The sequence below is a fragment of the Canis aureus genome, chromosome 25, assembly GCF_053574225.1.
Source record: "Canis aureus isolate CA01 chromosome 25, VMU_Caureus_v.1.0, whole genome shotgun sequence".
NCBI classification, from domain to species: Eukaryota; Metazoa; Chordata; class Mammalia; order Carnivora; family Canidae; genus Canis; species Canis aureus.
Genome location: NC_135635.1, coordinates 16,462,161 through 16,484,873, shown reverse-complemented (window position 1 = coordinate 16,484,873; position 22,713 = coordinate 16,462,161). Strand labels below are relative to the sequence as shown.

The window sequence follows — 22,713 nt, the reverse complement described above, 5'->3', positions numbered from 1 at the left end:
CCCAAGTAATATTTATTTCAATCCAGAGAGTTGGAGGAGTTGAGGAGAGGGAATCATGTTTACAGCTGTAGATCATTCACAGCTTTTATGATTTAGCTAAATAGTTTTCTTTTTTCTCTGCGGGCATCCATGTGGAAAGAACAGAAGAGGGGAAAGAAAAGGTTGATACTTGTAGACTATAGTGTATTTTGCAGGTGGAGAAGGAGTTAAGACTTAAATAACTTTTGTGACTCAATTTGGGAAATTTAACCACTATTTTTAAAGTTGAGAATTAGAAGGGGGAGCCCTCCCACATATGTAATCCAAACCACCACCTACTATAGGAATCCCAGTGCTAATGACATTAACCTGAGACTCTGGCTCAGTTGCTAGTAAGGAACTTTTTACTTTACCTTTTATTTCAGTGATTTAAGCACTCCAACTTTAGTAATTCAGAAAGGAATCTTGTGTTTTAAAGGACCAATTTGCAGACCTTTTTTTTTTTTAAATTTAACATGTAAAAAATTAAAATATAATTCATATAACAAAATTCACCTTTTTAAAGTGTATAGTTTGGTGGTTTTTAGTATACTCACCAGGTTATCCCATATCACCACTATATAATTACAGAACATATTTTTTAAAAGGAATTTTTTAAAAAGATTTTGAGTGAGAGAGAAAGAGAAAACATGCAAGTATGTATACAAATGAAGAGGGAGAAGCAGACTCTCTGCTGAGCAGAGAGCCTGACTCAGGGTTTGATCCAAGGGCCCTGTGATCATGACCTGAGCTGAAGGCAGAAGCTTAAAGGACCACTCAGGTGCCCCTAGAACATTTTTTCCCCCTCAGAACATTTTTATGCAGGAAAGAAACCGTACCCATTAGTAGTCTTTCCCCACTTCCACCCTTCTGCCTTCAGATCCTCTGGTAGTCACCAGTCTACTTTCTGTCTTCTATGGATTTGCCTGTTCTGGACATTTAAATATAAATGAAATCAAACAATATGTGGCCCTTTGTGTCTGGCTTCTTTTGCTCTGCATGTTTTTTAAGTTCATCCATGTATTCATTACTTTTTATTGCTAACTAATATTCCATTGTATAGATATGCCACAGCTTGTTTATTCATCGTTAGTTGATGAATCTTGGGTTGTTTCTGTTTCACTTTTTGGCTCTGATGAATAATGCTCTGAACATTGTTTACAAGTTTTCAGTGGACATGTTTTCATTTGTCTTGGGTACATACCTATGAGTAGAATTGGTGGGTCATTTGGTAACTTGTTTAACTTTGAGGAACTGCCACATTGTTTTTCATTGTGGCTGTACCATTTTACATTGCCTCCATCAATGCATGAGGGTTTCAGTTTCAGCACATTCTCACCAACTCTTGTTATTGTCTTTTTAAACAAGTGCTAAATCGGGGTGTCAGGATGGCTCAGTGAGTTAAGCATCTGGCTTGATCTTGGGGTCCTGGGATCGAGCCCCACATCTGGCTTCCTGCTCAGTGGGAAGTCTATTTCTTCCTCTCCCTTTGCCCCTCACCCTGCTCATGTGTGTACTCTTTAAATCTTTTTTTTTTTTTTTTTTAAGATTTTATTTATTTATAAGAGGCACACAGAGAGAGGTAGAAACATAGGCAGAAGGAAAGGCAGGCTCCCCACAAGGAGCCCAGCGCAGGACTCCATTCCAGGACCTTGGCATCACCACCTGAGCCAAGGGCCGACACTCAACCACTGAGCCACAAAGGTGCCCCATCAAATAAATAAAATATTTTTTAAAAAATGCCAAATTATTGTAGAATTTTTTATCTTTTTTTAAAAATACCCCCATCCCCACACTGCTGTCTACATTTTAGTTCCTTTTTTTTTTTTAATTTTTTAAATTTTTTAATTTTTTTTTTTTTTTTTTATGATAGTCACAGAGAGAGAGAGAGAGAGAGAGAGAGAGAGAGGCAGAGACACAGGCAGAGGGAGAAGCAGGCTCCATGCACCGGGAGCCCGATGTGGGATTCGATCCCGGGTCTCCAGGATCGCGCCCTGGGCCAAAGGCCGGCACCAAACCGCTGCGCCACCCAGAGATCCCTACATTATAGTTCCTGAAATCTTGTCTTCTCCTGCTGGATAGGCCTTCATTTGTCTTTTTTTTTTTTTTTTTTTAAGTTTATTTATTTATTTATTCATGAGAGACACAGAGAGAGAGGGGCAGAGACCTAGGCAGAGGGAGAAGTAGGCTCCATGCAGGGAGCCAGATGTGGGACCCAAACCCAGACATAGGATCACGACCTGAGCCAAAGGCAGACGTCCAACTGCTGAGCCACTAAGGTGTCCCATAGGTCTTCATTTGTCTTGTGTTCATAGAGGTGATGACTTCAGTTTAGTAATTTGGTGCCAAATATTGATCATAGTTTTCATTCCTATACTGATTTTTTATGAATGTTCTTAGGTAAACATATATTTTTTTTTCTAGTTTCTTTATAGAGTTTATATGCTGCTTCCTTTTTTTTTTTTTTTTTTTTTTTTTTAACTTAAAAGTGAGGTGAAATTGGGATGCCTGGGTGGCTCAGTTGCTTAAGTGTCTGCCTTCAGCTCAGATCATGATCCCAGGGCAGTGGGAAGTCTGCTCCTCCCTCTCCCTCTGCCTCTCCCCTTCTGCTTATGCTCTGTCTCTTGCTTTCTCTCAAACAAGCAAATAAATAAAATCTTTTTAAAAAATGAGGTGAAATTTTTATATAACCTAAAACTTGTCAGAGTGTACAGTTCATTGGCATTCAGTATTTTCATGATGTGCAATCACCACCTCTTTCTACATCCAAAACATTTTTATCACTCCAAAAGCAAACTCCGTGCCCATTAAGCAATCACTTTTTGTTGTCCCCCCAGTCTTCTGGCAACCACCAATCTTCTTTCTTCTTTCTTTCAACCACCAATCTCTATGGATTTACCTATTCTGGATATTTCATAGAAATGGTGTCATAAAACATGTGATCATTTATGTCTGGCTTCTTTCACTACAAATTAAAAGTTTAAAAATTAAAAATAGGATCCCTGGGTGGCGCAGCGGTTTGGCGCCTGCCTTTGGCCCAGGGCGCGATCCTGGAGACCCGGGATCAAATCCCACGTCGGGCTCCTGGTGCATGGAGCCTGCTTCTCCCTCTGCCTAGTCTCTGCCTCTCTCTCTCTCTCTCTCTCTCTCTCTCTCTCTGTGACTATCATAAATAAAAAATAAAGAAAAAAAAAAGAAAAAATAAAAAAATAAAAATTAAAAATATATTTTTATCTGTTATATTAATATCGAAATAAGTAAAAAGTCTGTTTTATACATGAAAAAAAGCTTAGTAGTTAAAAACTGAATCAGTTTTGGGTAATGTGTTATGAATGAATATTTACTATTACCTATTTCCAACTGATGGTAGTTATCAGAGAGAAAAAGCTAAAAATATGACAGTCTTTTCAGTGAAAGACTCCGTTTCAAAATATAAATCGAAAGCACTATAAATTTCAATACAGTACAATTTGTAAGAAACTAAAAGACACTGAGACCAGGCACACAAATCTCTAACCCTTCAATATATAGATTTTGAATCAATTTGGGGAGTATGTGAATCTGTTGACAGAATTTCTTATAATTGAGATATAATTGAAATACAGCATTTTATTAGTTTCATGAGTACAACATAATGATATGGTTTGTTTTGTTTTTTAAAATGTTTTATTTATTCATGAGGGACGCCGAGAGAGAGAGAGGCACAGAGACACAGGCAGAGGGAGAAGCAGGCTCCATGCAGGGAGCCTGACGTAGGACTTGATCCTGGGACTCCAGGGTCACATCCTGACCGAAGGCGGCGCTATACCACTGAGCCACCCAGGCTGCCCTAATGATTTGATGTACATATATACAGTGATCACACTAAGTCTAATTAATATTCATTATCACACATAGTTGCATTTTTTCTTTATGAAAACTTAAGATTTATAGTCTTAGCAACTTTCAAATATATATTATTATCTGTAGTCACCATATTGTACATTGCATCCACAGGACTTATTCTATTGGAAGTTTTTACCTTGACCACCTTCACTCATTTCACCTAACCCTGCTTCTGACAGCCAGTAGTTCTCTATATCTATGACCTTTTTTTTATTTTCATGTGTAAGTAAGACCATATGGAAATAAGTCTTTCTCTGACTTATTTCAGTTAGTTTAATGCTGTCACGATCCATTTATGTTGTTGGAAATAGCAGGATTGCTTTCCTTTTTTATGGCCAAATAGTATTCCATTGTGTGTGCGTGCATGTGCTTGTATGTATATTAGCATATATTAGAGTAGTCTTTTAAGGTTTTTTGTATTTCTGATAATAGTTGTAACATCTCTTTTATTTCTTTCTCATTTTGAGTCCTTTTTTGGGGGGGGGCAAACTTAGCTAAAGGTTTGTGTATTTTATCTTTCAAAAAAAACCTTAGTTTCTTAGTTTGATTTTTTTTTTCTGTTGTCTTTATTTAGTCTCATTTATATCTGCTTTGCTCTTTGATATATTTCATTCTTTTACTACTAATTTTGGGCTTAATTTTTCTAGTTCCTTGAGGTGCAGTGTTGATATGTTTTTAGAGTTTTTTTTGTTTATTAACATAGACACTTAACACTATGAGATTCTCTGTTAGAACTGCTTGTGCTGCAATCCTGTAAGTTTTGGTATGTTTTATTTTCATTCATTTCAAGCTATTGTTTTTAAATATTTTTATTTATTTATTCGAGAGAGAGAGAGAGAGACATAGACAGAGACACAGGCAGAGGGAGAAGCAGGCTCCATACAGGGAGTCTGACATGGGACTCGATCCCAGAACCCCAGGACCACACCATGAGCCAAAGGCAGATGCTCAACTGCTGAGCCACCCAGACTTCCCAATTTCAAGCTATTTTTTAATTTCTTTGTTCATTTATTGGTTGTTTAGTAGTATGTAGTCTAATCTCCACATTTTCACAAATTTTTCAGTGTTCTTGTAATTAATTTCTGGTTTCATACCATTGTGATTAGAAAAGATGCTTGTTACCATTTCAGTATTCTTAAACTTATTAAGATTTGTTTTGTAGCCTGGTATATGATCTATGCTGGAGAGTGCTCCATGTGCACTTGAGAATGATGTGTATTCTGTTAGTTTTGAATAGAATAGTCTATGTATATCGCTTAAGTCCATCTGGTCTAATGTGTTTTTCTTAATTTTAAATACAGTTCACTTAACATACAGTGTTATATTAGTTTCAGGTGTACAATATACTGATTCCACAATTCTATACATTACTCAGTGCTCATCATAAGTGTACTCTTAAATCCCTTCACTTATTCCGCCCCCCGCCCCCACCGATCTAATAACCATTAGTTCCCTGTATTTAAGAGTCTGTTTTTGTCTCTTCTTCGTTTCATTTAGCCACATACGAGTAAAATCATAGGACATTTTTTTCTTTTTCTGACCTACTTCACTTAACATTATACTCTCTAGATCTATCTATGTTATTACAAATGACATGATTTCATTTTTTATGGCTGAGTAATATTCCTTAGTGTGTGTGTATATATATGTATGTGTGTGTGTCTATCCTTTTATTTTTTTATTTTATTTTATTTTATTTTTTTTGTTTCTATCCTTCTATTCTGTGTATACTCACCATCCTTTCTTTGTGGAAACTTGGGCTGCTTCCATAATTTGGCTATTGTAAATAATGCTGCAGAAACCAAAAGGGTGCATATATCTTTTCAAGTTAGCATTTTTCTATTCCTTGGGTAAATACCCAGTAGTGGAATTATTGGATAATATGGTAATTCTGTTTTTAATTTTTTGAGGACCCTCCATAAGGTTTTCCAAAGTGGCTGCACCAGTATGCATTCCCACCAAGAGTGGGAGGGTTTCTTTTTCTCCACATTTTTGCCAACACTAGTTTCTTAAATTTTTAATTTTAGTCATTCTGAAAGGTGTGAGATAGTATTTCATTGTGTTTTTTTTTTTTTTTTTAAGATTTATTTATTTATTCAGAGAGAGACAGAGAGAGAGGCAGAGGCAGAGACACAGGCAGAGGGAGAAGCAGGCTCCATGCAGGGAGCCTGATGTGGGACTCGATCCCGGGTCTCCAGGATCACACCCCGGGCTGCAGACGAGGCTAAACCGCTCTGCCACCGGGGCTGCCCCTCATTGTGGTTTTGATTTGCTTTTCCCTAATGAGTATGTTGAGCACCTTTTCATGTGTCTATTGGTCATCCATATGTCTTCTCTGGAGAAATATCTGTTCATGTCTTTTGCTTATTTTTATTGGATTGTTTTTTGGTGTTGTATAAGTTCCTTATATATTTTGGATACTAACCATACTAACCCTTTATTGGATATGTCATTTGCAACTGTCTTCTCCCACTCAGTAAGTAGACTGGCTTTTAGTTTTGTCAATTGTTTTATTTGCTGTGCAGATAATCTCAATAGTTTATTTTTGCTTGTTTCCCCTGCCTTAGGAGATTTGTCTAGAAAAATCTTACTCTGACACATGTCAAAGAAATTACTGCCTGTGCTCTGTTCTAGGATTTCTGGGTCTCAGGTCTTACTTTTAGGTCTTTAATCCATTTTGAGTTTATTTTTGTGTGCAATGTAAGAAAGTTGTCCAGTTTCATTCTTTTGCATGCAGCTGTCCAGTTTTCCTAGTGCTATTTGTTGAAGAGACTATCTTTTTCCCATTGTATATTCTTGCCTCCTTTGCCATAGATTAATTGACCATTGTGGATTTATTTCTGGGCTCTCTATTCTGTTCCATTGATCAGTGTGTCTATTTTTGTGCCAGTACTATACTGTCTGGATTACGATAGCTTTGTAGTATATCTTGAAATCTGGGATTGTTTTTTCTCTTTTTTTCCAGATTACTTTGACTATTTGGGGTCTTTTGTGGTTCCATACACATTTTAGGATTATTTGTTCTAGTTCTGTGAAAAGTGGTGGTATATTTTTTAAGAGTTTTAAAAAATTTTTTATTTATTTCATGAGAGACAGAGAGGGAGAGGCAGAGAGACAGAGAGAGAGAGAGAGAGAGGCACAGAGACACAGGCAGAGGGAGAAGAAGGCTCCATGCAGGGAGCCCGACATGGGACTCGATCACACTCGATCCGGGTCTCCAGGATCACACCCTGGGCTAAAGGCGGCGCTAAACCACTGAGCCACCGGGCTGCCCAAAAGTGGTGGTATTTTGATAGGGATTGCACTAAATCTGTACATGGCTTTGGGTAGTACAGACATTTTAACTATTTGTTCTCCCAGTCCATGACCATGGAATATCTTTCTATTTTGTTTGTGTTATCTTTATTTTCTTTCATTAGTGTTTTATAATTTTCAGAGTAAAGGTCTGTCATTTCCTTGATTATATTGATTCTTAGGTATTATTTTTGATACACAATTGTAAAGTGGACTATTTTCTTCATCTTTTTTGACTGCTTCATTGTTAGTGTATAGAAATACAATGGATAACTGTGTATTGCCTTTAAATTTTGCAAATTTCCTGAATTCATTTATCTGTTCTAGTGGTTTTTTGGTGGAATTTTTAGAGTTTTTTATATATAGTATCATGTAATCTGCAAATAATGGAAGTTTTACTTTTTCCTTACCAATTTGAATATCTTTTTTTTTTTTTTCTTGTCTGATTGCTGTGGCTAGGACTTCTAGTACTGTGTTGAATAAAAGTGGGGAGAGTGGACATCCTTGTTTTATTCCTGATCTTAGGGGAAAAGCTCACAGTTTTTCCCCATTGAGGATAATGTTAGCTTTGGATTTTTCACCTAGGGCCTTTATTATGTTGAGATATGTTTCCTCTAAACCTACTTTGTTGAGGTTTTTCTTTTTTAACCATGAATGGATATTTTAAAAAAGATCTTATTTATTTTAGAGAGAGGAAGAGGGAGGTGAGAATCGCAAGCAGGCTGCCTTCTGAGCATGGAGGCCCACATCATGACCTGAGCTAAACTAAGAGTTGGTTGCTTAAGCAACTGAGCCACCCAGGTGCCCTGATGAATGAATTTTTTTACTTTGTCGGATGTTTTTTCTGCATCTTTTGAAATGATCATATGGTTCTTATTTGTTTTGTTGATGTGATGTAGCATGTTGATTGATTTGTGGATATTGAACCACCCTTGTATCCTGGGAATAAATCCTACTTGATGGTAGTGAATGATTTTTTTAATGTATTGTTGGATTCAGTTTGCTAATATTTTATTGAGCATTTTTGCATCTCTATGTTCATCAAAGATACTGGACTGTAGTTTTTTTTTGTAGTGTCTTTATCTGGTTTTGATATCAGGGTAATGCTGGCCTCATAGGATGCATTTGGACATTTTCCTTCCCTTTCTATTTTTTGGAATAGTTTGAGAAGAATAAATATTAACTCTTCTTTACATGTTTGGTAGAATTTTCCTGTGAAGCCATCTGGTCTTGGACATTTATTTTTTGGGAGGTTTTTTGTTTGTTTTTTACCAATTCAGTTTTGTTATGAGCAATTGGTCTATTCAGATTTTTTATTCCTGATTCAGTTTTGGAAGATTGCGTGTTTCTAGGAATTTATCCATGTCTTGTAGGTTGTCAATTTGCTGGCATATAATTTTTTGTAGTATACTCTGTGTAGTATCCTTTTATTTCTGTGATATTGGTTGTTCCCTTTCATTTCTGATTTTGTGTCCTCTCTTTTTTTCTTGATGATTCTGGCTAAAAGCTTATCCATCTTCTTTATTTTCACAGAACCAGCTCTTGATTTCATTGATTTTTTTGGTACTATTTCATTTATTATTCTATAATTTTTAATATTTCCTTCTATTCATTCTGGGCTTTGTTCTCATTCCAGTTATTTTAGATGTAAGAGTATATGAGATTTTTCTTATTTCTTGATGAGGCATGTATCACTGTAAATTTTCCTTTTAGAATTGCTTTTCCTTCATTTAAAAACTTGGACCACTATATTCTCATTTATCTCCATGTATGTTTTGATTTTTTTCATTGACCAATTGGGTGTTTATTACCATGTTGCTTAACGTCCATGTGTTTGTGTTTTTTTCCAGTTTGTTTTTCCCTCATAATTCATTTTTAGCTTCATACTGTTGTAGTCAGAAAAGATGCATGATACGATTTTGGTCTTCTTAACTTTATTGAGACTTGTTTTTATAACCTAACACGTGATCTATACTGGTGAATGTTCCAACAAAAGAATGTGTATTTTGTTTTTGGATGGAATGTTCTGTGTATGTTTAAGTCCATCTGGTCTAACATGTCATTCAAACACACTATTCCGGGGGGTGCCTGGGTGGCTCAGTTGGTTAAGTGCCTTACTCTTGATCTTAACTCAGGTCTTGATCTCAGAGTTATATGTTCAAGCTCCAGACAAAGACACTGTTCCTTTAATGAATTTCTGCCTGGATGATCTGTCCATTGATGTAAGTGGGGTGTAAAAGTCCTCTACTATTATTTTATTACTATTATTTTTTCCTTTTGTGTCTTAATATTTGCTATATGTATTTAGGTGCTCTGATTTTGGGTATGTAGATAGTTATAATTGTTATATCCTCTTGTGGGATTGACCTGTTTATCATTATGTAATGCCCTTCTTTGTTGTTTTTTACTCTTTGTTTTAAAGTTCATTTTTTTCTGATAGAAGTATTGCTACTCCAGCATTTTTTTTCATTTCTATTTGCATGGTCTGTCGTTTTCCATACTTTCACTTTCAGTTTTTATGTATCTAGGTCTGAAGGGAGTTTATTGTAGGTAGTGTATAAATGAGTTCTTTTTTTTTTTTTTTTAATTTATTCATGAGAAACACAGAAAGAGAGAGAGACACAGACACAGGCAGAGGGAGAACCAGGCTCCATGCAGGGAGCCTGACATGGGATTTGATCTCGGGTCTCCAGGATCACGCCCTGGGCTGAAGGCAGTGCTCAACCACTGAGCCACCTGGGCTGCCCCCAGAGTAATTTCTTTTTAAAGTCCATTTCACCACCCTGTCTTTTGGTTGGAGTGTTTGGTCTATTTACATTTAAAATAAGTATTGGTAAGTGTGTACTTTTTGCCATTTTGTTAATAATTTTCTGTTTGTTCTTGTGGTTCTTCTCTGTTCCTTTCCTTTTCTCTTTTTCCTTGTTATTGATGACTTTGTATTGTTATGCTTGATCTTCTTTCTCTTCATTTTTTGTGTATTTATCATAGGTTTTGGGTTTGTAGTTACCATGAGATTCATGTGTAGGATCCTAAGTATATAGCAGTCTTTATTAGGTTGATGGTTATTTAAATTTGAATACATTCTAAAAAAGTCTTTTTACTCCTTCATATTTTATGTATATATTTTACATCTCTTTTTTCATAATTTTATTATTTCTGAGTATGGCTTTTTCCTCCTCAGAGAAGTCACTTTATCACTTTTTGTAAGGCTAGTTTAGTTTGATGAACTTCTGTAGCTTTTGTTTGAGAAACTCTTTATCTTTCCTTCAATTCTGAGTGGTAATCTTGCCAAGCATAGTAGTTTTGGTTGTAGATTTTTTTCCTTTTAGCACTTTGAATATATCATGCCATTTTCTTCTGGCTGTAAAGTTTCTGCTGAAAAATCTACGGATAACCTTATGAGGTTTCTCTGCTATGTAACTTTTTTCCTTTCTCTTGCTAATTTTTAAATTCTCTTTTTGGGACTCAGTGGTGGAGCATCTGCCTTTGGCTCAAGTCATGATCCTGGAGTTCTGGGATCAAGTCCCACATCAGTCTCCCAGCATGGAACCTGCTTCTCTTCTCTCTGCCTATGTCTCTGCCTCTCTCTGTGTCTCTCATGAATAAATAAGATCTTTAAAAAAATAAAAATTCTCTCTTTAACTTTTGCCATTTAAATTATTATGTTGTCTTGGTGTGTGCCTCCTGGGTTCCTCTTGTTCGCAATTCTTTGTGCTTTCTGAACTTGGATGTTTTTGCTTCCTTCCCTTGGTCAGGGACATTTTCAGCTATTATTTCTTCATATCATTTTCTGCCTCTTTCTTTCTTTCTTTCTTTCTTTCTTTCTTTCTTTCTTTCTTTCTTTCTTTCTTTCTTTTTCTTTTCTTCTTTTTTATTTATGATAGTCACAGAGAGAGAGAGAGAGGCAGAGACACAGGCAGAGGGAGAAGCAGGCTCCATGCACCAGGAACCCGACATGGGACTTGATCCCGGGTCTCCAGGATCGCGCCCTGGGCCAAAGGCAAGCGCCAAACCACTGCGCCACCCAGGGATCCCCATTTTCTGCCTTTTTCTTTCTCTCTTCTCCTTCTGGGACCCCATACTGTGACTGTTAATTTGCTTGATGTTGTCCAGGAGATCTCTTAGTCTAATTGCCACCTTAAAAATTTCTTTCTTGGGATCCCTGGGTGGCGCAGCGGTTTAGCGCCTGTCTTTGGCCCAGGGCGCGATCCTGGAGACCTGGGATCGAATCCCACATCGGGCTCCCGGTGCATGGAGCCTGCTCCTCCCTCTGCCTGTGTCTCTGCCTCTCTCTCTCTCTCTCTCTCTGTGTGACTATCATAAATAAATAAATTAAAAAAAAATTTCTTTCTTTGTGCTTTTCAGCTTGGGTGCTTTCCATTACCCTGTTTTCCAGATCACTGATCCAGTTTTCTGTATTCTCTAATGTGGTGTTGATTCTCTCTAGTGTGTTTTCTATTTAAGTTCTTGTTCTTTTCAAATGTGATTACATCTTTTCAGTATTTGGTATTTCTTCATTGAAGGTCTCATTGAGTTCTCCCACTCTTTTCTGCAGTCTGGTGAACATCTTTTGATCATTACTTTAAACTCTATCAGGCTTATTGCTTATCTCTGTTTCATATAGTTGTTACTCTGAGGGTTTGTTCTTTTGTTTGAAGCATATTCGTTGGTGCCCCATATTGCTTGACTTTCTTTGTATGAATTGGATAGGACAGCTACTTCTACTAAACTTGAAAGTGTGGTCTTGGGTATAATCATCTCTTGTATAGATTGTGTGTGCTTGGTGACTTTGGTTGGCTGGAGCTGTGTCTGGAGTAGGGTCCTGGGACACTCTGCTGGGGCTGCCCCAGTGGGATAGCCAATGCAGAAATGGGCATGGGCCAGAGTGGTCCAGGGGCTTTCCATTCAGAGGGTGCTCTGGCAGCACAGCACAGAAGATGAAGTGGGTGCAAACCTGGGGTCTCTCACTACAGAGGGCACCTTGGTATGGCAGCTAAAGCTGAAGTGGATATGAGCTGGTCCCTGGGTTCTCCACACAGACGATTCCCTGGCAGGATTGCTGAAGCTGAAGTGGGTGCAAGTTGGTATGTCTGGGGGTACTCAGTGCAAGGGGTGCCCTGGCAGGGTGACTAGAGCCAATGTTTGTGTGGGCCAGGGTGTCCTAGATCACCCATGCAGGGGATGCCCTTTTGGGGTGACTGCAGCCAGGATGTGGTACAGGATGGAGGATCTGAAGTGCTCTACTTAGGAGATTCCCTGGTGGGGTAGCTGGAACTGAGGCAGGCATGGGCCAGGGGCTCCTGGGGTGCTCTATTCAGGAGGTGCATTGGCAGAGTGGCTGAATCCAGGAAGATATAAGCCAGGTAATCCTGGAGTGTTCTGTGCCAGGAGTCAAAGTGGTGTGGGTCTGTAGTGTTCTGGGGTACTTTGTGCCTATGCCACCTTGACATGACAGCTGGAGCTATACTGACTGCTGAGCAAGGGTGTTTTGGTGTGTGCCACACTGGTGCTGCCTTAATGGCATGGCTGTGACTGGTGTGGGCTAGGGACCCAGTACTCTTGGAGGTGGCAGGTTGACTATGACACCTGGAATCCTGCACCCATCATCTGCACTGTCAAGGTAGAAGTTGAATGTAAACTGTGGCACTTGCCAGCCCCTCCAACCTGGAGGGAGTTCCAGCAGCTCCCTCACTGTTTGGTGGAGTTGTATGGCTGGATCTTTTATATGCTAATTGCTTTTTTAGACCAGAGCTTTTTTCTGTGCTCCAGGGCAGATGAATCTGCCCATTGTTCCTTTGTACTATCCTTCTCTACTGCAGTTCACAGAGTTGGAGGTAGAGGTTCCCTTCCTTACAGTGTCTAGTTTCTTTGTCTCTCTTGCTGATGTGGCCTTTCTGTGTTTTGTCATGTAGAAGCTATTTAGGCAGGCCCCAGTTCTTCAGAGGAAGTGGTATATAATTAGGTATAGATTTGATGTGTCTGTGGAGGAGGTGAGTTCAGCATCTTCTTAAGCTGGCATCGTGGACAGGACTCTTGTTTATTGTCATGTTTTAAATTTATGGTATTTAATGGTGATTCTTATTATACCTCCCTAATTATTGAATGTGGGCATCTTTTCTCTTGTCCCTTTGTAGTTCTACTTTTGTGAGTTTCTGATCCTATCTCAGCACATTATTTTCTACTAGATTATCTTTTTCTTACTGGTTTGTAGACATTGTTTTGGCATTTTGCTTACTAGTTCTTGTCAGTTATGGGGATCACAAATATTTTCCTCTAGTTCTTTTGTATGAGTAAAAGAAATTTCAATTTTACTGTGTTGAATTATCAAGTTTTTTCCCCTAGTTTATACATTTTACATAATAGGGAGTCATTCCCTATCTTAAAGTCAGAAAAGTATACTTTAATGTTTTTCAGTACTTTTAAAAATATGTAATTCATCTGAAATTATTTTCTCCTTTGTTTTGTCATAGCTTTATTGATGTTGAGGTATATATTACCATAAAGTTCACCCACTTGAAATGTATAATCAGTAGTTTTTAGCATGTTTGTAGAATTGCAGCCATCACCATAATCTAGTTTTAGGTATTTCATCATCCTAAAAAGAAACCTTGTATCCATTAGCTATCACACCCCATTTCCCTCCATCTCCAGTGATTGGTCACTTCATCTATTTTCTTGCCTGTTCTGGACATTTCATGTAAATAGGATCAAATAAATATGTGGCCTTTTGTGACTTACTTTCACTTAGCAGAATGTTTTTGAGGTTAATCCATAGTATAGTAGGTATCTACTTTATTTTTTTCATGTTTGAATATTGTAAAAAAACATAATACTAAGCATTAGTCTCAATATTTGCAAGTGGGCTAAATTTCCCAATTATGGTTTCTGAGATGACAGCAGTGATAGAATGGTTTCCTAATCTCTATTTGACTTTCCCATAAAATGGGACAAATGGAATAGGAAACCCAAAACCCATGATTGTTTACAACGTTTTTTAAAAAGATTTATTTATTTATTTTAGAGAGAGAGAGAGAGAAAGCACGCACAAGCAGAAGGGAGAGGGAGAGAGAATCTCAAGCAGGCTCTGCACTCCGCATATGTGGGGCTCAATCCCAGGACCCTGAGATCATGACCTGAACTGAAACTGAGAGTTGGACACTTAACTGACTGTGCCACTCAGGTGCCCCTACAACATTTACAAGAAAATTAGTTGACTGTGTTTCTTTGTAAATCCCCCATACCACTAGGTTGGGGACAAACCACAAACAGCTGCAAGACCTGTGTATTATTATCTATTCAAGAAGAAGAAGAGGGAAGCAGTGGAACATCAGATGAATCTGGGAATCGTAAAATAGGCAAAAGGCAGTCACTGGAAATCTTGGAGGGCCAGTTTAAGAATACCAGCTGAAACTGGGTGGCATTTTGCACACACAGATAATGGATGAGTGAGAGAGTCTGTGGTGAAGTCTTAAGGGACTAGTGCACCTTTGTGAAACTTTGAAAACTGTCCAACCAAAGCTTCTTTCCAGGACCAATTCTCACAGTGCAAAGGAACCGAGAATATAACTGAGCTTCCCTTGAAGAATACAGACAAAGGAAGATAAAATCCTGATAAAAATTGTCAAATCTCACAAAGTATTTAAAGAAGAATGAGGCTCAGAATAGCCCTGTAGACAAGAAAGGACACCAGGAAGACATATCCAGATGAAAATAATTAGATATTAAGATTAAAGGCAAGACAAGACATTATAATTACAACAAGGTATTAAAAAACAAGTTTGCATAAAAGAAAAAAACCTAGGTGATAGAACTTATTAATAAAATAATAGAAATAAAGAAAATTTTGGAAATGAAGAAAATGGAAGGAATACAAGAGCAAAAAAAATGACAGTACCATAAGAGAGGAAGATGAAAAGGAACAAGATGTTAAGCATAAAGGTTAGATAGAGTTATAAAAAGAATTTGAAAGAAGCTAACGGCAGCCTGGGTAGCTCAGCAGTTTAGCGCCACCTTCAGCCTAGGGCCTGGTCCTGGAGACCCAGGATCGAGTCCCACATCAGGCTCCCTGCATGGAACCTGCTTCTCCCTCTGCCTGTGTCTCTGCCTCTCTCTCTGTGTGTGCGTCTCTCATGAATAAATAAATAAAATCTTAAAAAGAAAGAAAGAAAAGAAGCTAATATATTGAATACAGGTAAAGAAGATCCAACATGTGTATAATGGGAGTCCTTCAAAGACGAAAATAAGATAGTAAGGTAACAAACAGCTACTAAAAATTTAACTGAATTAAAAACACATTTGGAATTCCATTTTTTAAAAAGACTATCTATTCATGAGAGACACACAGAGTGAGAAGCAGGCTTCCTGCAGGGCACCTGACGCAGAACTCTATCCCAGCGCCCTGGGATCATGACCTGAGCCAAAGGCAGATGCGCAACTACTGAGCCACCCAGGCATCCCTGGGATTTCATTTTGAAAAAGCACATCACATACCTGAGGGCATTGACACAGAAAGACCAACCCTGAGACAAACATAGTCTAGTAAAATTATTGGACTTTAAAAGAAAAATAAAAAGTCCTTAGATGTGCAGGCAGAAGTCACAAAGTCTCTTGGAAGGAAAATCAGATTATTGTCATAACCTTTCAACAGTAACCATTCATGAGAGAAGATATGTTCATAAAATTTATGAAGGAAGATACAATTCATTGTGGAATTTTATACCTAAGATATTGAAGAGTATATGGGCCCAAGCTTTATATGTAATCCAGCCGATTTTCAAGTAGAAAGGTCACAAACTTACATGTATGCTAGAATTTGAAGAATATTAGCTCTTTCTGAGGCATCTATTAGAGAACAACTTCAGAGAATCAAAATGACTAAAGGAATTAATGTAAGGACTGATGTTAGCATGACACATACTTGCAGAGCCAAATGATGGTTAAAAAAGGGGAAAACATGGTCTGTAAAGAGGTGGGAAAGAATGGAGATATCATTTGCAAAATATATAAAAAATTATTCTCAGCTATCTTATTGGTAGTGGTAGCATTGGTAATATTTGGAGGCTAAGCAAATAAGTAATTGTGAATTAGAATACACAATTGTTAGAATATACATTCTTGGTATAGAAGAAAAGATAGAGACAACTCAGTTTGAGAAATGTATGTATGTGTGTATGGGATGGATGAGGCAAATGTTGGTAGCTGAGATAGAGAAATAAGCTAAATGTTTAACTTCAGGAGTTTTTAAAGAAAAGAAAAGATAAATAACTCCTTTTATTAGAAGGGGTGGTAAGAAGTAGTAATGAACAGTATTAGAAAGATGACTACAAGATGAAATCAGTAAAAGATTTGACCAATAAAATCAATTTAATAATCAACTGGAAAATCTGATTATAAGAAACTACAAAGACAAAATATTAAAATAAAAATAAACTATCCTAAGAATATTATAAGCAGTTATGCCTGTAAATTTGAAAATGCAAGGAGTTAGATGGTTCATTTTGTTTGACAGGTTCTATCAAAATGCATAAATTAAAGAACAGGAAATTTCCATTTTGCTCAAAGTGAGTACAGAAATGATGGAAATCACTTTATTTTTCTTAATAAGAGGAATAAACTGAGACCCTAAAATCTGGCAATACCAAGTGTGACATGTAATCTTCAATTTGACCATTCCAGTCAACATTCCTGTTCTTTCTGAGATGAGACCTTTCTGGACAACATGAATGGGACTCCATGTCCTCTGGCATCAGATTGGATTTGGAAATGGGGAGCCCTGGATATTTATTCCTGTGGCTCAGGCTCTGTATGTGGTTTCCTTGGGCTGGCTCTCCCTCTTTTCAAAGTTCTAGTCTTCAGGGCCTTTAGGTGGTAACAGCTTCTTTGTTGTTATTAGTCTGGGTTATAGTACTATCCCTTGTGATTTCCGAGAGCCTTATTCACAGTTTTGTAAACAGTCTGCTCATAAATAAACCCTTCTTAAATTAACCTAACTTGAGTGGACCATCTGCTTTCTGTAGACTCTTTCTGATTCAATAGATGAATTTAGGATTTTTGCCTTTGTAGAGAATATGAAAGTAATAGTTATACTAGTTTTGACTAAGAAGTATAGCACAGAGAAAATGTGCAGAAAATATTTACTATGAACTAAAGAAAAGTATAAACATTTAAGATGTATAGGTTAGGGATTTATATATTATTTGATAATCTACTGTTTTTTAGTATTCTATTTATGCTTAGTTTCCAGAGTATGATCATTGAATATGGTTGTATAGAAGAATGCCCTTATGGATCTTCTTAGAGACAGATACACTACAATATTTAGGGATGAAGCATCATGATATATATAATTAATTCTCAAGTAGAACAGAAAAAAAAGAAGTGTGTGTGTTTAAGAACAGACATAAAGCACATATGTCAAAATGTTAATTGGTGCATCTTTGTTAAGATACAAATATTTCACTGTTAATATTCTCAAAACTCTTTTGGCTTTGAAATTTTCAAAATGAAAAGTTGGGAGATACAACAAAAAATGAAATACTTAAATGGATAAAGAGCTTTGTAAGCTAATAAGAAACATAAAGTGCCAGCATTTGAATAATCACTGAAAAATATAAAAAGCCTTTAAACAAAATGATCTTTGACTTCAAGAAATGTAATGTAAAGAAATGTAAATTTATTTCTATTTATTTATTTATTTTTAGGTTTTATTTATTTGAGAGGCAGTGCATGCCCAAGAGCAGGGGGCAGGGGAAGCAGACTCCCTGCAGAGCATGGAGCCTGTTGGGGGTGAGGGGGGTGGACCCTAGGATCCGGTACCCCAGGATCTCGACCTTATCCAAAGGCAGATGCTTAACTGACTGAGCCACCCAGGCACCGCAGAAATGTACATTTAAATGAGCTGTCAGTGTGTTCATCTATCAAAGTAGTAAAGGTTCAAAAAAGCGATAATGCCCAGTGCTGATGGGGTTGCAGAAAATTACAAGGGGAGTATAGTAAAATTATGTGGGATCCTGCCATCTTGTGTGCAGTCTGACAGTATCTGTGAATGCTTAAGATCTCTATGCTCTTTAATCACAGCCATTCATTTAATGAAATAAATCTAATAAGATAATAAAATGAGTAAGGTTATATGTATAAAGCACATGTACTGCAGCATTGTTTTTTTCTGTTTTTGTTTAAAAGATTCTATTTATTTATTCATGAGAGACATACAGAGAGAGGCAGAGACACAGGCAGAGGGAGAAGCAGGCTCCCCAGGAGCTCCCCAGCATTGTTAATAGTAGCAAAAACCATTTAAATGTCCAAGTCAGTGTTTGATTTGACTTTACAAATAATAGAATACTACTTAACTATTAAACACAGAAATTACTATATTGATATGAAATAATCCATTTGCTATATTAAAAATCATGTTAGAGAAAAATACATATAAAACTACCCTATTTAAAGTAATTACGTTCATAGGCCTAATGTTATGTACCAATATTATACAGGCTTTGAAAACCTGGTTGAGAGAGTATCAAAAAAGGTGGGAAAGTTATAGGGGAGTGGGACTTTATTTTTTATTTTAAAAATTTTTGCAGGGGAGTGAGATTTTTGATATTCTCTCTTGGGAGTTTTTTTTATTCTAAAGATACAAAGATCACAGTAGAAAATGTAACTAAACTTTGATTTTAAACATCTTTGCAATAATTTTCCCTTTAATTTATTCGTATGGTGCTTTCTTAGTATAGTCTTACTGAGTTACAAAAAAGTCTGTGGAGGGGTGCCTGGGTGGTTCAGTTGCTTAAGTGTCCAGGTTTCCACTCAGATTGTTGTCTCAGGGTCACGGGTGAGCCCTGTGTTAGGCTCTGCACTCAGCGGAGAGTCTGATTGAGATTCTTTCTCCCTCTCCCTCTGCCCCTTCTCCTGCTGAACCATGCTCGTGCTTGTTTCTCTCTCTCTCTCCCAAATGAATAAATCTTAAAAAAAAAAAAAAGTCTGTGGACACACTAATTTTGCTCCTGTGTATTCTGTTTTCAGAGCAGTGGAAAGAGCTCAGTGCTAGAAAGCCTAGTGGGGAGGGACCTGCTTCCCAGAGGCACTGGTATTGTCACCCGGAGACCTCTCATTCTGCAGCTAGTCCATGTTTCACCCGAAGATAAGCGAAAAACAACAGGAGAAGAAAATGGTAAATTTTAGAATTGGAATAAAAACTATTTAAAAATTCTTCATATTTGCTTGAAAAATTTGCTTAAAAAAATACATGAATTGATTAGACAGAAATCAGTGGCTATAACAAAAGCAGAAGTCCTGTGAAGAGAAGTGGAATGAATGCGTCATTTCTCTTGTGGAAAAAGAGTAAGTTTTGTTTTGAGGACCATGAGTAGACATGTTTGGAATAGTACCTTTTTCATAATTCAGCTTATTAGTATACTGTTATTAATACTTATGGAGGATTTAGTGAGATACTTGATAATAGGAATCAGTTATTTTAAAGAAGTTTTTGTATCTTTTGGAGTTTTTTAATAAGCTTTTCTCACTTGTGTTGAAAATAATTTTATTTTTTAACTTTGATTTAGAAATTTAATCATTTTAGATATCTAGTTTAAAGATTTTAAATACAATTAAAATGACTTGCTTTTCAGTACAGCGGTGTTATCTCACCTTCCCTTTTCCGGTCTCACCATGTACCTGCTAATTTTGAAATCTTTTGCCCTTCAAGCTAATAAAATATTATTTTTAGAAAGAGTTTTAAATTTTTATTTTTTTATATCCTTCTCTTGGTAAGGCTTACCTACATCTACGTAGCACATAGTATTCTGATTTTTAAGATCCACCCACTCCTACAATAGTAAATATAGGACATTAAGATAAGAAAATATGTACTGTCCTTTACTGTCCTTTACTGCAGTCCTTCTTTGGTTAAACTGAAAATATTTTGAGAAATGCTATGTCTATAAACAGATATTAAATTGCTTTGTAAATATGTGTCCTATTTATATGAGTGGAGTTGAAATGTTTGGTGAAAATATAATCTTTCTTGTTCAGTGTTTGACTCAGACTTTCTTATTTATGTAAGTCTGTAAAATGCTCTAATTATCACTTTGCAGCAGAGTACCATGTTTGTTACTTATCTGTAGAGATCTGTTTTTAGTGCAGTTTCATTCTACTTCTTAGATTCTGATCTAAGAAAGGATGATAGTATTAATGATATTGAAGTTCCTTTAATTTGTATCTTATTTTCCATTATTATAGGAGCATTGGTGGTGATGACCTGATTTATTTTTTTTTTAGGGAAATTAAAAAAACCTATCATGATGTAGAAAGTTAATTACTGAAGCAAGTTAATGGAGTTGTACATGTTAACAAGTAGTATTTTTGGATAGACTGCCAGAGGATAGGTAGGAGCCTCTTAATTATATTAGGTAGTGTGTCTGGGTATATTTTTCATCACTTTCCATTTCTGTAATATTTCTTAATTATTGAAATTCTGAGCCTGGAATTTAATCATTTTGTACTAACCTATGGTTCAGCTTCATATATGTAGAATAACGCTTAAAATTTCATTCCCACTAACTTAGTTATCAGATCCCTTAAACTAAGACTTTAAGAAACTATATGGCATTAATTAGGTCTCTTTCGTTTAACTTTTTATTTTCTTCAGTCACCATGAAAAGGGCAGATGATAGATATCCTGCATGTCAGAAACTATTTGCAGAGGTGGGCAGTATTTTTAGAAAAGACTATACATTCCAACTACGGAAGTGTCAATTCCTCAGTATCTCTGCTTATATGTTCTCTATGTTTCGTTGATGTGTCTCCTCTCCTCTTGGTGGTGGTCAGCAAATCTGCATATCTTAACGGATATATATATTTTTTTCAAAGCTTAGTGCTTATATTTTATGTAAAAAACATAAAACCTCACTTAAAATGACAACTCAGCTACTGAGAACACAAAATAGATTTCATAAGTTTTCAGTATTAAGTTTCGTATGTCCTATTAATAACTAGCATAGTTCTTCAGTTTCTCATCAGAGCCTCTTTATACTCAGGATAAACAATCTATTCTCATAAATCATTGTAATTCAGAGAAAATCAGAAACAATGAAGCAGATAAATATTTAGTTAGCCAGAAGAGTATGAGCTCCTTGACATTCTGACAACTAGAGGGGAGAAAGGGAAGAAAACATAACCAGATGGAAGAACTTTAAAAAAAGAAAAAATCAGTCTCTAACCATTTTGTATAGGGATTTATAACCTCAGAGGGCTTTGTTATGTAAGAAAGGCCCAAGTTATCAATAGTAGGTTAATTTAAGAGCAGTATATTTTAGGATGACATGAAGTAGTATAATCCATTTTAGATATGGGTTCATCAAAACAGACTAAAATAAAGTATTTAATGTTTAATATGTATAATTATCAGGAAATTTTATTCAATGTGGAATCCTTCATTCTGCCAACCAGATAGGATAATTAATAATTGTCAATATGTAGAATTTCTCAGCTTGCACCCCTTTTGCCAGTTAAAAAGAATTTTCTGATAAAATCTTTTTTTTTCTTTAAAGATTTTATTTATTTATTCATGAGAGACACAGAGAAAGAGAGGCAGAGACACAGGTAGAGGGAGAAGCAGGCTCCATTCAGAGAGCCTTAACGTGGGACTTTATCATGCCCTGGGCTGAAGGCAGCTTGAGCCACCCGGGCTGCCCTTTTCTGATAAAATGTTATTAAAAACATATTCACACTGTTTTAGGATAAGATGGTGGTTTAATTTGAAATTTGAACTTCATGATTATCTTTCATATATTGTAAAGAAATAAATCAGGCTTTCCTTAGATTTCTTTTTAGGTGAAATCCAAAAGTAGTATGCTGATTAAAAACCAAAATTGTTTTTATGGTGTTCTTTTAAATTGAGTATATATTTCAAAGAATATAATAATCCCTTATAAATCTTAATTTTTATGAATAGGGTAAAAACTTGTATATATTTACTTTCAAGGTTTTGAAAGATATGTTTGGTATGGTTTGTAGATTTTTTTATACCAGGCAATTTCTCTTTCCGCATAGTCATAGATCAAATATATTCATACTTAAGGCAAATTTTTGGAGAGTGAATTAATTTTAATACAGTTGTGTTAGAACTAGAAACCAGAAGTAAAACAATTAGTTGTAATGGAAAATAAGTAAATTCTGACACATAGTATGCTTTATTCATATCATTAAAATCTATACATCCCTTTAATTATAATTAATTATAATGGGAATTATAGTCGTAAATTTTTAATAATTGAATGCTCTGTGCATTTGAAATGTGTTCAGGTTTCTACACATTTGATTTTTTAAAAAGGTTTAAAATATTAGGGATAAGCATTAAACTTATCATTCTGTGCTGTTTCTCTTTAACTACAGACCCTGCTACATGGAAAAACTCAAGACACCTTTCTAAAGGTTTCCTTTATCCATTTGTTTTTGGCCCTTCTTTTTCTAGTATGCCTGCATGTGTGCTATGTACTCTTACAGGCTGTGTGCATTATT

General features: G+C 36.3%; 1 protein-coding gene across 11 annotated transcripts in view; it reads left to right on the top strand.

The window, feature by feature from the left end:
- The window catches only part of DNM1L (dynamin 1 like), a 51,087-nt gene that overhangs the window by 3,685 nt on the left and 24,689 nt on the right, over nucleotides 1–22,713 (top strand). For 4 of the 11 annotated variants that reach the window (XM_077870504.1, XM_077870503.1, XM_077870500.1 and 1 more), the window contains exons 2-3: nucleotides 19,219–19,366; nucleotides 22,588–22,626. The exons of 1 other annotated variant lie outside the window; for it this stretch is intronic. In XM_077870504.1, the coding sequence (XP_077726630.1) occupies nucleotides 19,219–19,366; nucleotides 22,588–22,626 (187 nt within the window). Of the gene's footprint in view, nucleotides 1–19,218; nucleotides 19,367–19,454; nucleotides 19,537–22,587; nucleotides 22,627–22,713 lie in introns of all 11 variants that reach the window. 6 more of the 11 variants (XM_077870507.1, XM_077870505.1, XM_077870502.1 and 3 more) reach the window with 3 other exon arrangements.